Source organism: Sus scrofa, chromosome 9 (assembly GCF_000003025.6).
Source record: "Sus scrofa isolate TJ Tabasco breed Duroc chromosome 9, Sscrofa11.1, whole genome shotgun sequence".
Lineage (NCBI taxonomy): Eukaryota > Metazoa > Chordata > Mammalia > Artiodactyla > Suidae > Sus > Sus scrofa.
In genome coordinates, this window is record NC_010451.4 from 49,181,343 (window position 1) to 49,194,643 (window position 13,301).

The 13,301-nt window shown below is 39.4% G+C and overlaps 1 protein-coding gene across 2 annotated transcripts in view; it reads right to left on the reverse strand.

Annotated features, from left to right (window-relative positions):
* The window catches only part of LOC102164776, a 341,561-nt gene continuing 329,014 nt past the window's right edge, over window positions 755–13,301 (reverse strand). Inside the window, exon 5 of one of the 2 annotated variants that reach the window (XM_021063017.1) lies at window positions 755–3,291. In XM_021063017.1, coding sequence (XP_020918676.1) covers window positions 3,271–3,291 — 21 coding nt within the window. In that variant the 3' untranslated portion in view covers window positions 755–3,270. The remainder of the gene's footprint in view (window positions 3,292–13,301) is intronic. The other variant, XM_021063018.1, reaches the window with a different exon arrangement.

Sequence of the window (13,301 nt, forward strand, 5' to 3'; positions counted from 1 at the left end):
ATTACTCCTCTGTCCAGGGAAATATAAACAACAATAACTCCAACAGCCTTCAGCTCTGCTTTTGAATGAGTTCTTTGCTTCTGTCTGAGAGGCAACGTAGTCCACTCCTTGGGGAAAAGTTGAATGCGGAATGGTAGACCATGCCCGTTTCCATCTGGTTTCATTATGTTATTTTGAATTCTTATCAATACATAGAACACCTAATATAAGTTAACGAGATTTTACTGAGCATCTGCCATGCACCCAAGGCTGCAGCAGGTCCTCTGGGGTAGATAAAGAAAAACTCTGTGACACATTCAGGGTCATCAAGTATCTTAACAATTTCTCAGGCTTGTCTCATTTTAAAAGCCCTGTAGAAAACAAGCCGTTATATTTTAGAAGTCCAATTTTTAAGATAAATATGACTTCTATTAATGTAAGCAATCACGTTTGACTGAATTTGCTTGTTTTTATGCTATTACTAATATGCATTATTTATGTATTATTTATCTTGTTATGCATGTCTGCAAGGAGCCTCCCTTACAGATCATACACTGGCTTGAATTCTGGCTGGATGCCTCTGGGTAAAACAAATAAAAGTCAATCAAAAAACTTTTTGATTGTGGTTGCCAAGCAGGAAGGGATTGGTGAGGGATGGAGTGGGAGGTTGAGGTGAGCAGATATAAGCTATTATACATGGAGGGGATAAACAACGAGATCCTACTGTATAGCACAGAAAACTATATTCAATGTCCTATAATAAAACATAGTGAAAAATAATATTTTTAAAAGTGTGTGTATATATAAAACTGAATCACTTTGCTGTAAGAAGTTAACACATTGTCAATCAACTATACTTCAATAAAAAATTAAAATTTAAAAAATAACTTCGAACTTCCATGCCAATGCATACTTGCATATTTTGAAGTTCCACTCAAGTGCGCTATGATAGGAAAGAAAACTAAGTGAGTAATTTTCAGGAAACTACTCTAATTCCTGAATGTGCATATTGGTTAACATTTCTGCACATCTTCTGAACACTGATGTTGTCTCAGATTAATTTCCAGCAATGGACTCTTATCCTTTGGTAAGTACCTATTTTTCAGATACCAAGTAGACAGTCAGTTATGTCATCTTCCCTAGACTTGCTTTCCTCTGAAGTTTTCTAAGGCTAATCATTAATCAATTTATTGCACATGATAATCCTTTCAAAAATATGCAAAACAGAATTTTTCAGAAAGTAAAGACATTTCAAATGAGGTCCTTCCAATACAAATTATCTTTGTCATGACCTGAAAGTAACTGTCCAAACTGTTCTGTATGAATATTCCTTTTGTATACTTTCGATTACATGTATTTAAACATACAAGAATGATGTAAAACACAGCATATCCAATAATGGAAATTGCCAGCCACATTATGTATTTACAAGCAGTTTATAAAATGGTGCACCAAAAATTAAAGTGTATATTCTTCCTTAAGAAATGATACCCTGTATTCTTTTTCCCAGTAATTCAAAGCAATATTTTGGGAACTTGGGCGTTCACAACTGGGTTCACTATACTCTTTAGTTCATGAAATATCAAAGCATATTTATATCCACTGCCCTTATGGTGAATCCAGTAAGATGAGAGGCAGATATTTGGGGGGTCAAACCATCCTAGTCTTCCTAGGACTGGGGAGGTTCCCAGGATGTGGCACTTGCCATGGAAAAGTCCCAGCAAGTGGGAGATGTGTTGATTGTCCTGTGGGTATTATAATTCCTCTTTACAGTTGGAGAAATTCAGGTACAGAGAAGCAAAGTGCTTTGCCCAGTTTACCCAGCAAATGAGAAGCAGATGTGGGACTCAGCCCTTTGTATTTCAACAAGAGAACATCTGAAATGAAGCAGATCCCTGCTATTTCCTCTATACCTTACTTCCACCTGGAACTGTAAGAAAACCAATGTCATCCTTGTCTTTTTTGGGTGCTACTATTCCAAAAGCGCTAGGATGAAATATGGTGTGTACTAATGAATGAGGCCCTTTGTCAAAATCCCATATTATTTGGAAAGAAGAATATGGCAGTTTTGTGTTTAAAGAGGATGACAGAGGGACTGATCACTGCTCTTAAAAGCAGAGGAAACACTAGGATATGGTCTGTCTACTCCAACTTCCTCCTAAGACTATCAACTGTCTCCTGTCTTGAATGAGCCATTTGTGTAATTTCACGAAACAAATCAACTTAAACGAATCTCAGAAAAAATGACCAGGTAGCCACCCTTTGGATCACAACGTGGTAACAGCCAACATTCACTGAGGGGTTACTGTGTGCTATGTGCTTATGCTTAGAGTTTTCAGTGAATTAAGTCAATTCAGCCTCATAGTAACTCCATACAGTAGCAACTAATATTCCCACTTTACAGATAAGAAAAACGAGGCTGAGAAATGTCACACAGCTGATAAAGGTTGGAGTTTGGATTTAAACCTAGGCAGTCTGCTCCCAGAACCTGTGGCTTTTGGCCATCCACTATCTCACTTTTAATAAAAGCAGCTCAACAGCACAATTCCCACTACCCGGTCACTCAGACAGAACTCAGACCTAAAACTAGCTGGACCACATAGTCTTCAGATCCATAGTGGGTATGCTGGTTTACCTGACTAGGTCAAAAAATGTGAGGCTATCTGGTCATGGGTATGAACGGATCTGAGGGAACAGATTTTAATCTATTAATTCCAGAGTAAGATAAATTGTCCTGCCACGCTTCAACTATTTATTCAGGACCTGTATTTCCCTTTCTGGAAAATGCAAATAATATGTCCTGGCCTTCTAGGAGAAAGGACTAGGTGAAATAATGGGAAAGCACTATGCAAACTGTAAAGTGCTTTGTACAATCATCCCATATGTTAAGGAACTTCCAAAATAGCAATTTCTTCCAATGCCCTTGCAAAGCAAATGAGACACAGCTGCTAGAATGCTCTGCAAAGGGAGAGAAATCCAGCTCTTTAAAACATTCAAGGGGGAAAACACACACCATAAAATTACCCTGAAGATGAATTTTATAAGAAGCACGGAAGTGTCATCAAGTTTTTTTCCGTGGTTAGTTCTAAAAGAGTGCCAGCGTTGCAAAGATCAAACGAGAAGTTCTTCCACAGAAACCTGGGGAAATACGCTATTTAATGACACTTGCATAATAGTTAGAAATATAAGTTATACTCACATGAGGAGCCAAAGTGAGGAAGCCAAGTTTACTGGCTCTTCTGCGTCTTTTCCAAAGACAAGTCTGTTGCGGGAAAGAAGGGGAGACTTGTTCTAAACTAAACAAAAAGAAGCCTTAAAAAAAAGAAAAGAAAAAAGGAAAGTAAGAAGGATGAGGTGTTTGTGGAATGCTATGAAGTGCTGAGAGTGACTCAGCACTTGCCACGGGCCAGCAACAATTAAATGAATTGAAAGAACTCTAATAAAATCCACATTCCCTGTAATCTCAGAACAAGATTGCGCCACTAAAGAAAATGTTCGCCAACACATTTGGGGGACTATGGTTTGATGGAAGTTGCTTGGGGGTGGGGGACCTCTGGGATGAGCCAGAGACTCCTCAAATGAAGGGGTCTAAAGCTAGAGGAGGCTGGGTTGGGTGTCTGCCCTCTTCTTTTCCTCTCACCTTCTCTCAAGGGATTTCAGCCCTTCTGCAATGAGCCAAAGGAACAAGTGTGTTGGCCACTGGGCAACGGGAAATAGTTAAGCCAGTGAAGTCAAGTTTCTTTTGTAGTGTAAAACGTATACACTGTAGAAGCAAGTCCTGAGATGGGGTGGAGGGGAGACTTTCCCAGGATCCTCTGCACCCACGAGACTCTCCCTACAGATGCATCTGCAGTGAATGGCACCCAGGTTATCCAAGGTGAAGGCCAACGTAATTTTTTAAGTTCTTTGGTGAGAAAAAAAATCATGATTCCTCTCAGTAATAATTTCCATCTTTATCTATCCTCTTAGCCATTAAGTTCCATGCTAAAACTAGCTTCAGTTTCTTTAAATCCATTTTGTGGACATGGATGAATGATTTTGTTTTTGCCTTAAAAGTATACATCCTTCCCATATTTCCACATGTCGTTCTCGTACTAAAATCATAGTGGAAACCCAGGAAGTTCTCTTGTCTTCTCTCAAGTAAGAACTCCCCAGTGCTCCGCCTCAGGTGATAGGGAAAAAAAAACCAAAAAACATTTTGTGGTCTTGGCATCATTTTTCCTATTTTAAGTGGCCCAGTGTGGACTGAGTGGAGTGTTTAATTTTCACATCTTAAGAAAAAAAATGAAGTTAAGAGCTAGAGATTTGGCATTTCCACATTAACTTTTTTCCCCAAAAATGCTATTGTTGATTGCTTTTTGTTCCAAATTAAACTCAGGTGTAAAATATATTTTACATATCATTACTGAATGAAATTATTGAATTTATGTAAGATTCACAAACTGAATTGTGTAAGTTTTCTGCCAAACTACTCCTCCTTCCTTCATAAAGGGAGCTGTTCAGTGTTAATCAACTGATTACCATGAATGAAGTCTACAAAAACCTGTTAAAACCAAGATACGGCCATTTGGTTGCCCTTGAAAAAAGGAAGTTATTGTTCTACTTGCTTTTCTTTGGTTCTGAATAGGAAAGTTTTAAAAATCGGGTTCGAGAGTCTTTTTGGTGTGTTTGTTCTCTCATTTTGGCATTCCCATGGAGGAGAGAGGGAATGTCCTATTTTCATCAACCATAAAGATACTACTTTGAGTATGAAACACAGTCAGGTCCCAAAGAAATCACAGTAGAGCTTTCAGGAATGGGAAGAGCTTTTTCTCTAAGGGACCGAAGGTGAGATTTTCCTTTTCAGTTCAGCCTTTTAACACCAAAGTAGGAACCACTTCTACATCCATGTTTGGAAGCATGGCATGTCTGAATCCCATGACAGACAGCTTAAGTAAGGTGCCTCCTTGTTCCTGACCAAGCCAACAACATGCATTTGAATCTGAGTTGGATTTAGAGGAGCTATTCAATAACTTGTACAGGAAGTCTGGGGCATCGAGATCTTGGAGAGGATTTCACTCTTTTTGTGAGCAAATCTGTAGATGGCGGGGCGGGGGTCAGACTTAATTTACCTAAAATTTTGTGGAGTTTCCCCACTGTAGTAATTTCTCCCCAGTCCCTTCATCCATACAATCGGGTTAATACAACATACTGTGCACGTCGATCATAAGGTCCAAAGTGTATACATTAGATGCTTACTATAGTGCCCGGCACATAAGAGCTGAATGGTTGTTTCTTGTTTACTGGGCCCCAACATTGTCTACTGCTAACTGACAGTTCTCCAAGAAAGCAACGTTGGGCTATCAGAACCTTCTGCCACCCTCTCCCCTCCTTCCCCTGCAAGAAGAAAAACCATAAATAAGAATAATCCTCTAATGTTGACAATTCTGTTGTACCTTTTGTATCTTGTGAACCCCGTCACCTTATACCTACTAGAATAATTTACTGGATACGGACCATGGTCTGTTTACTATAATAAACACTTAACATGGGCAATCTCATTTCATTTTCCCTACAACCCTATGAGTTCAATATTATGGTTATTTTTCTTTTGCTTTAAACACACTTACTCACCAATATGAAGAACCCCAATAACCATCCATCTTATGTATTTTTCATCATTGAGAAATATTATGGAACACCTTCTGAATTAAGTTTTTCAAACTTTATTCAAGCAAAAAACAAAAATTCAGTTTCAATCCTCTAGAAAGTGACATTTTTATTTTACCCCTGAGAGGAAACAGAGTTGAGATTAAAGGGGCCCATTATCTCTCTCCCCCCTTTTCTTTTCTTTTTTTAGGGCTGCCCCTGGGGCATATGGAAGTTCCCAGGCTAGGGGTCAAATCAGAGCTGAAGTTGCCAGCTTACACCACAGTCACAGCAATGCCAGATTCAACCTGCGTCTATGACCTACACCACAGCTCATGGCAACCCCAGATCTTTAGCCCACTGGCGAGGCCAGGGATCGAACCTGCATCCTCATGGATACTAGTCAGGTTCATTACTGCTGAGCCACAACTGGATTGTCTCTCTTTTTTTAATCATATAGGTGTTTCCAATCTCTGATGGAGTGTATGACCTAATCATAAATAAAAATGGCAAGAACTCCTACTGAAAGCTGCTTAAGAACTGTAGCCAGTATCTACAAAGTGTCAAAATGACCACTCTGACAAGGTGGTAGAGATCAGCCGTACTGTCGAAGAGCAAGAGATGACCGGAGAAGAGTTCTCATGGAAATACTCTACCCACATTCACCAACTGAAAAAAATGCCATAGACATTCACGCACATTGAATTGGCAAATAAAATTTCGATACAAATACCCCTAATTTTAATAAACATGAAGGCTACTAGAGCAACAAAGAATGACTGTGCTTGCCACAGAGGCATTTTCCAGGGAGCGTCCCGACTTGAAAAGACATGACATCTCTATTCAAAAACCTCAGTCAATTCAGTTCATTTAGAAAAACTCCTCAAATGAAACATTTACTGCATGCTTTTCAGATTGTGTTTGGTTTTGTTTTAGTTTCTGAATAAATATAGACACATATATGTGGGCTTTGTTTTCTTCTGCATCATTTTTGATATTTGATGAGATAATGTTGGTGCTTCCCTCACGGAGAAAACTGAAACAATCAAAAGGGATTTTACAAAGGGTCTCAAAGCTACACTTACGATCCCCAGCGGCATTACCACCCCAAACACGCCTGTTCCTATAAAGGAAAATATCTGATTTCCCTGATGCCAAAACTCCACCTGGATACTAGATGTTGTCACTATTTGCTGACCCAATGAAATTGCTTGTGGGATCTTCCCTATCCTTCCTAAAACATTAATCTGCCTGTCCCTCTTGACTGGATCACGTCCATCAGCAGACAACCCTATTGCTATTTCTCGAACCCCAGACAAACACAAACACCACCACTGCCAACACACGCTTACCGGGACCCCAGTTTTGTCACCTGTTTCCTTCTCATTTCTTTGCTTCCTTTTGCAGAAACTTCGAGAGTTGTCTTTCCTCGCTCTTTCTTCTACTATCATTCTATCTTAAGCTATTCTGATCAGACTTTAACCATCGACCACCCCCCAGATATATTCTTATTAGAGTTACCAATGATCTCTAGTTGTGAAATTCAATAGAAAATTTTCAGTTTTCCTCTTAATCAATCAGCAGCATTTGACACTATTTTCCCCTTCCCATCTGACTCTTGAGGGTTTTAATTTTTTTTTCTTTTTTTTGGTTAAAATCTTTTTTTTTTTTTCTTTTTAGGGCCGCACATGCAGCATATGGAAGTTCCCAGGCTAGGGGATGAATCCAAGCTACAGCTGCCAGCCTACACACAGCCACAGCAATGCAGGACCTGAGCTGATTCTGTGACCTACCCTGCAGTCTGTAGTAACACTGGATCCTTAACCCACTAAAGCCACATTGATGGTACTAGGTGGGGGCCTAAACCTGCTGAGCCACAATGGGAACTCCTGTTTCTGGGTTCTGAAGACACTGCACCCTCCTAGTTTTTCTCCTACTTGGATGGTCACTCCGTCTTGGCCTCTCCTTGACAGTTTCCTCTACTTCTTGACCTCTTAGTGCTGGAAACCCCCAGGGTTGAGTTCAGTTTCTCTTTCTACTTTATCCAAACTTACTCACTTGATCATCTCCTTCAGCCTTACAACTTTCACTATCCATATGCTGATGACACCATCTTTTAGGCTCAGATATATCCAACAGATTCTCATAAGTCCTACCTATGGATGATCAGCAATGACCCTACATCTCCCATCAAGGGTCTAACAGTCATCTCAAACTCGGTATGTCCAATATTCCTCACAAGCTTACTCTTCCTATAGCCTTTCACATCTCAAACGACAGCAATCTCATCTTTGTAGCTTCTCACACCAAAACCTTGAGTCCTTTTTCTTTAGCATTCTTTATCCAATCTATCATGAACTCCTATTGAACTTTACTTTCAAGGTATATGCAGCACTGAACTACTTCTCACCACCTCTACTGATCAACCCATGGTCCAAACTACATCATCACTTGCTTGGGCTACCAGCACAATCTCAAACTAGCCTCTTAACTTCTGTCCTGGCCCTACTCAGTATATTCTAAACACAACATCCAAAGAGGTATTTTTTTTTAGAAAGCCAATATTTTGCCATAACTCCCATTTCACTCAGATTAAAACCATTCTCTTATAGTTCCCATTGTGGCTCAGTGGTTTTGACCCCAGCTACAATCTCTGAGGATGCAGGTTCAATCCCTGGCTTTGCTCAGTGGGTTAAGGATCCAGTGTTGCTATGAACCATGGTGTAGACTGCAGACATGGCTTGAATCCTGTGTTGCTGTGGCTGTGGTGTAGGCTGGCAGCTGCAGCTCCGATTCAACCCCTAGCCTGGGAACTTCCATATGCTGCAGGTGCAGCCCTAAAAAGCAAAAAAGAATAAAACCAATCCCTTCTTTGGTTGACACGGTCAACAAAGAATAAAACCAATCCCTTCTGAGGTTGACACGGTCTTGATCTTGCCTCTATGTGCCTCTCCAATATACTACTCCTCCCCCTTTCACACATTTTGCTGCGGTCCTATTGTCCTCTTTGCTCTTTAAATACACGAGGCATGTTCCTGCCCTTTGGCCTTTGCACAGGCTGTCCTCTCTGCCTGTGACACACCTCCTGATACATGCTTAAAGCCCTATCTGTCTCAGGTCTCTGCTCAAACAGCAGCCTTATTTACAATTGCAAGAACAAACAAAACCCTCCCCTGCAGGCCCCTAAAGTTGTGAACCTCATTACCCTGCTTTATTTTCCTCCTTTCCACAGCATCTACTACAAGGAATATAACATATTGCTTCATGTATTATGTTTACTGTCTCTGCTAGAATGTAGGCTCTGCGAGGGCAGGAATTTGAGTATATCTGGGTCATGTCTTTCCCTAAAGGCCTAGAATAATGCTTGGCATATGAAGTCACTCAATGTGTGTAGAATTATATTAAATTGAATGAAATAGGCTTCCGGGGGAAAAAAATGAATTGATAACTTTGTGCTTATAGGAAATAAGGGCTCAACTTAAAAAGGCCTGATACAGAATTATTGTCTATGATCCAATTATTCCCTAAAGCAAGAGGAGAAGACACTTGAATATGTGGTCCATTTTCTGGGAAAGAGAATATGGAACCAAAAATCACACCCTGGGGAAAAAAATGGAAACATATCTTCTATTGCTTTTAAAGATTCAGTCAGTATACAGAGGACATGAGGAGGAGTTTGGAAAAGGCCACAGTCATGTGTTCTACAAAGTCAAGAAGGCGCTGGAAGTTTAACTTTTTAAAGAACTATCTGGCTTTCTTTCTTTTAATTTTATTGGATTATAGTTGGCTTAACAATGTGTCAATTTTGGGGTTATAGCAAAGTGAATCACTTATACATATATCCATTCTTCCTCAGATTCTTTTCCCATATAGGTTATTGTAAAATATTGTGTAGATTGTCCTGCACTATACAGTAGGTCCTTGTAGATTGTCTGTTTTATACACAGTAGTGTGTATATGTTAATCCCAAACTAATTCATCCTTTCCCCTTTGGTAACTAAGTTTGATTTCAAAAATCTGTGAGTCTGCTTCTGTTTTGTAAATAAGTTCTTTTTTGTATCATCTTTATTAGATTCCATGTGTATGTGATATACATGATATTTGTCTTTATCTGACTGGCTTCACTTAGTATGGTAATCTCTAGGTCCATCCGTGTTGCTATAAATGGCATTATTTCATTCTTCTTTATGACTTTCCTTCCCCCAGTATTCATCATAGCGCTATACAGACACCCTTGAGGTCTGTCTGTGATTTGCGCCATTGATGGCTTAGCTAAGTCTCATTTTATTAAAGTAGTCTCAAAAAAGAGGAGCAGTGTGTATATGCTAATCCCACGGAATATTTATTTTTACTCGCTTTGGCAATCGTAAGGGAGATCAGGTAACAGTGTTCTCAGTGTGTGGTCCTTGGACCCGCAGCTTTAGCAACACCAGGAAACTTGTCATAATTGGGAATTCTTGGGACCCATCCCACCCAAATCTACTTCATTAGAAATGCTGAAGATAGTATTCAGCTGTCCATGATTTAACAAGTCCTCTGGGTGATTCTGATGCCTACTTAGTGGTGGGCATTTTGGCTGAAGAGATATTAAGAAAACGAAATCAGAGAAATCATCAGTATTGTTCATTTTCAAGTTTACAATGTCTTTTTCTAAAACTTTTTTTATGGCTGCATCTGCGGCATATGGAAGTTCCTGGGCTAGGGGTTGAATAGGAGCTGCAGCTGCCGGCCTACGCCATAGCAACGCTGGATACAAGCCGCATCTGTGACCGATGCTGCATCTTGCAGCAACATTAGATCCTTAACACAGTGAGCAAGGCCAGGGATTGAACTGGAAACCTCATGGATACTAGTCAGGTTCTTAACCTACTGAGCCACAATGGGAACTCCACGATTAAAAAAAAAAAAAAAAAAAAGCAACATTAAAATACAGATCATCTTCACTAATAAATGCAATAAACTCCTAAGTCATCCAGGACCCAACACTAACATTTACGAAATACTCTTTCTGGGTATTCTGCCTCAGATTAATGAGAAAGTGGCAGACTACTCACATATTCCAGGAGCCTTATTTAATGATTTCGCAATGCTCGGAGCTGTTGGCTCTTGGCTCTTCCCATTAAGATTTATGAACCCAGATTGCAGCAAACCATTTTTCAAATTATCTTCAAGTTGACAATTCCATTTCAACAATAAAGATGATCACAATAGAATGTGAATTAAGGGGAAAAATAGATATTGAGGGTTGTAGAAATTTGTCAAAAATGACATACTAATTACATACAGTAACCCACAAGTAGGTCACCAAGAGTTCCTTTGCATTGATTATTTGCTTGATACAGGATTATGACACAAAGACCATCAGTTTGTATTTATTTAAAGAAAAGAACTCCACCTGATCTGTGAAGTTCAAAACCAATATTCTGTAAAGCCCAACTTCTTGTAACTTTCATATTCTCATTGGGTGTTTAAGAGTAGCTAAGAACCCGATTTTAGAAAAGATATAACAAATCTAGTAACCTCTCCGAGGGCACATTGTTATGGACAAAGTCAAGATTGAGTCTCAGGTTTCTTGGGTTTTCTTACAGACGCCAATTCAGTATAAGAAATACATGTTAAGCACCTGCTCTGTGACAGACTATGAATTTGGGGATGGGGCTATAAAAATTTCTGACACTGTCCCTGTTTTTAAAGAGCTTGATGCAAGAGACCCTTTTATGCATTTCCCTGATTATTTAACATCCACCTTTAAGTTCTAGGAAAGTCACTGAAACAAATGGTAAAGATGGTCGATCTCAGCGCTACAGAAATCTTGGGAATTCCTGCCATGGCTTATCGGAAACAAACCCAACTAGTATCCATGAGGATGCGGCTCGGATCTGGACAAGCAAGGATTGCATCATGAGGTGTTCAAGTTCCTTGCGCTGACCACACACCATCCAATCAAGGCACCGTGTACATCTTGTTGATGAAGAGTTTCAAAGCGCCTGTCATAGCCTATTAATATTCCATGCCCCAGAACAAAATGTGGAGAAGCTATGTGAAAAACAACGATAAGCTTGCAGAAAGGCAGTGGGACCTGGAGCTCTAGGCTGGAGAAGACTAAAAGCTAGCTACGAACAAAGAACATTTTACGATGAACAAAATAACATGATATTCAGATACACTTCCAAACACAAACATATTAGAACTGCTATTGCTCCTTCCATTATTCTCTTCATTATCTGAATATGAGGTTGAGTTGGGGGCCGGTGGGGGGGGGGTCTGTATTTTTTTCAAAACACTAGCAGCTCCACTTTAGAAAATGTTCAGGTAAAGTCAAGAAACTTACGTGACTGGGAACTGGAGATCCTACTTCAGGTCTCCACTTTACCACTTACTGGATTTATAACTAAAAGAAAGATGTTTTTCTGGAGTAGAGGGGGTATGAAAATAAGACACCCTCCGATAATTTTTTGAGGAGGGTAAAGCTTACCATCAACTATTAGCAGTTACACAGATATGAGGCCATATTTACGCTTTTGGTCAACATTTATTTCAGCACTTGTGATGTACTCTGAGTGGCATTCAGTCCTGTGGGTACCCAGGTGACTAGGACAAAGTGTGGATGTTTTTATTCTATTATTAGACAATCTGGGGGACATCCTTAAAAGAGTAATGCCAAATGGCCTTAATTATGGAAGAACTGGACTTAAGAGAGTTTTTTTTTAACAAAGTGAGATTACTTAAAGAAAAAAATAAAGACTTCAGCTTTAATAACTTTTTTTTAAGCCTATAAGATGCACTTAGGTCAGCCAATATGAAAGCTAAAAAAGAGAAAAGAATTTGCCTCAAATTATTATACCCCACTCCACCCTCCCCAAAGAAAAAGGAAGTTTGGAGAAGAGATCAGGAAGAAAGAACTTTCTCTGGAATACTGGAGCTTCTCTGATTGAATCTCTTTGTTGCTCTGTTGAAGATATTTTAGAAGTGATTAGCTAATTTTCTTTCTCAATGGGCTTAAAGATATGACGAAAAGCGGGGTGCTGCAATAGTCATTTTTTGCAGTTCCACTCCTAAAGCTCTGTGAATGGTAACTAGGTGGATTAAAAGCCTGTTTTCTTCTCTCTCCCTTATTTGGCTGATATGTCTTCTTCCAGATTTGGAAACTCATAGACATTGCTATGAAATGTATCACAGACCATGACTCACTATGAAAAGGACAAGTGTGTAAATTGCCTTACCAGTGACAAATCCTCTGCCTGTCCTCCCCTTTTTTTTTCTGGGACAAAACTTCAGTTTTTTCTCTCTGATTCATATCCTGAGGAAATCAAATCACAAAATGGCTATGTTCAATTAAAAAAAAAAATCTCCAACCCACCACACTCTAAAGAATGTAAAAACTTTTTAATCCAGATGTTCACGATCTTTCTCTCCCAAAACCCAACTTAAAGATGTGAATCATCCAGAGAAAGAACTAAGTTTATTTGAGTCCACCAGTGCCAGGAATGCTAGGGGCTCTTCTATAATAATTGTTGACATTAATTGAATTCTTACTAGGTATGAGTTACCAATCAAAGTTTTACGTGCATTATTTTAACCCAACCTACTCCAGGAGATAAATACTATTATGGACCCTAACTCATAAAGGAGGGAAGCAAGGCTCAGAGAAGTTCACCAACTTGCTTAAATGATATAGTAAAGCAAGATGCAGG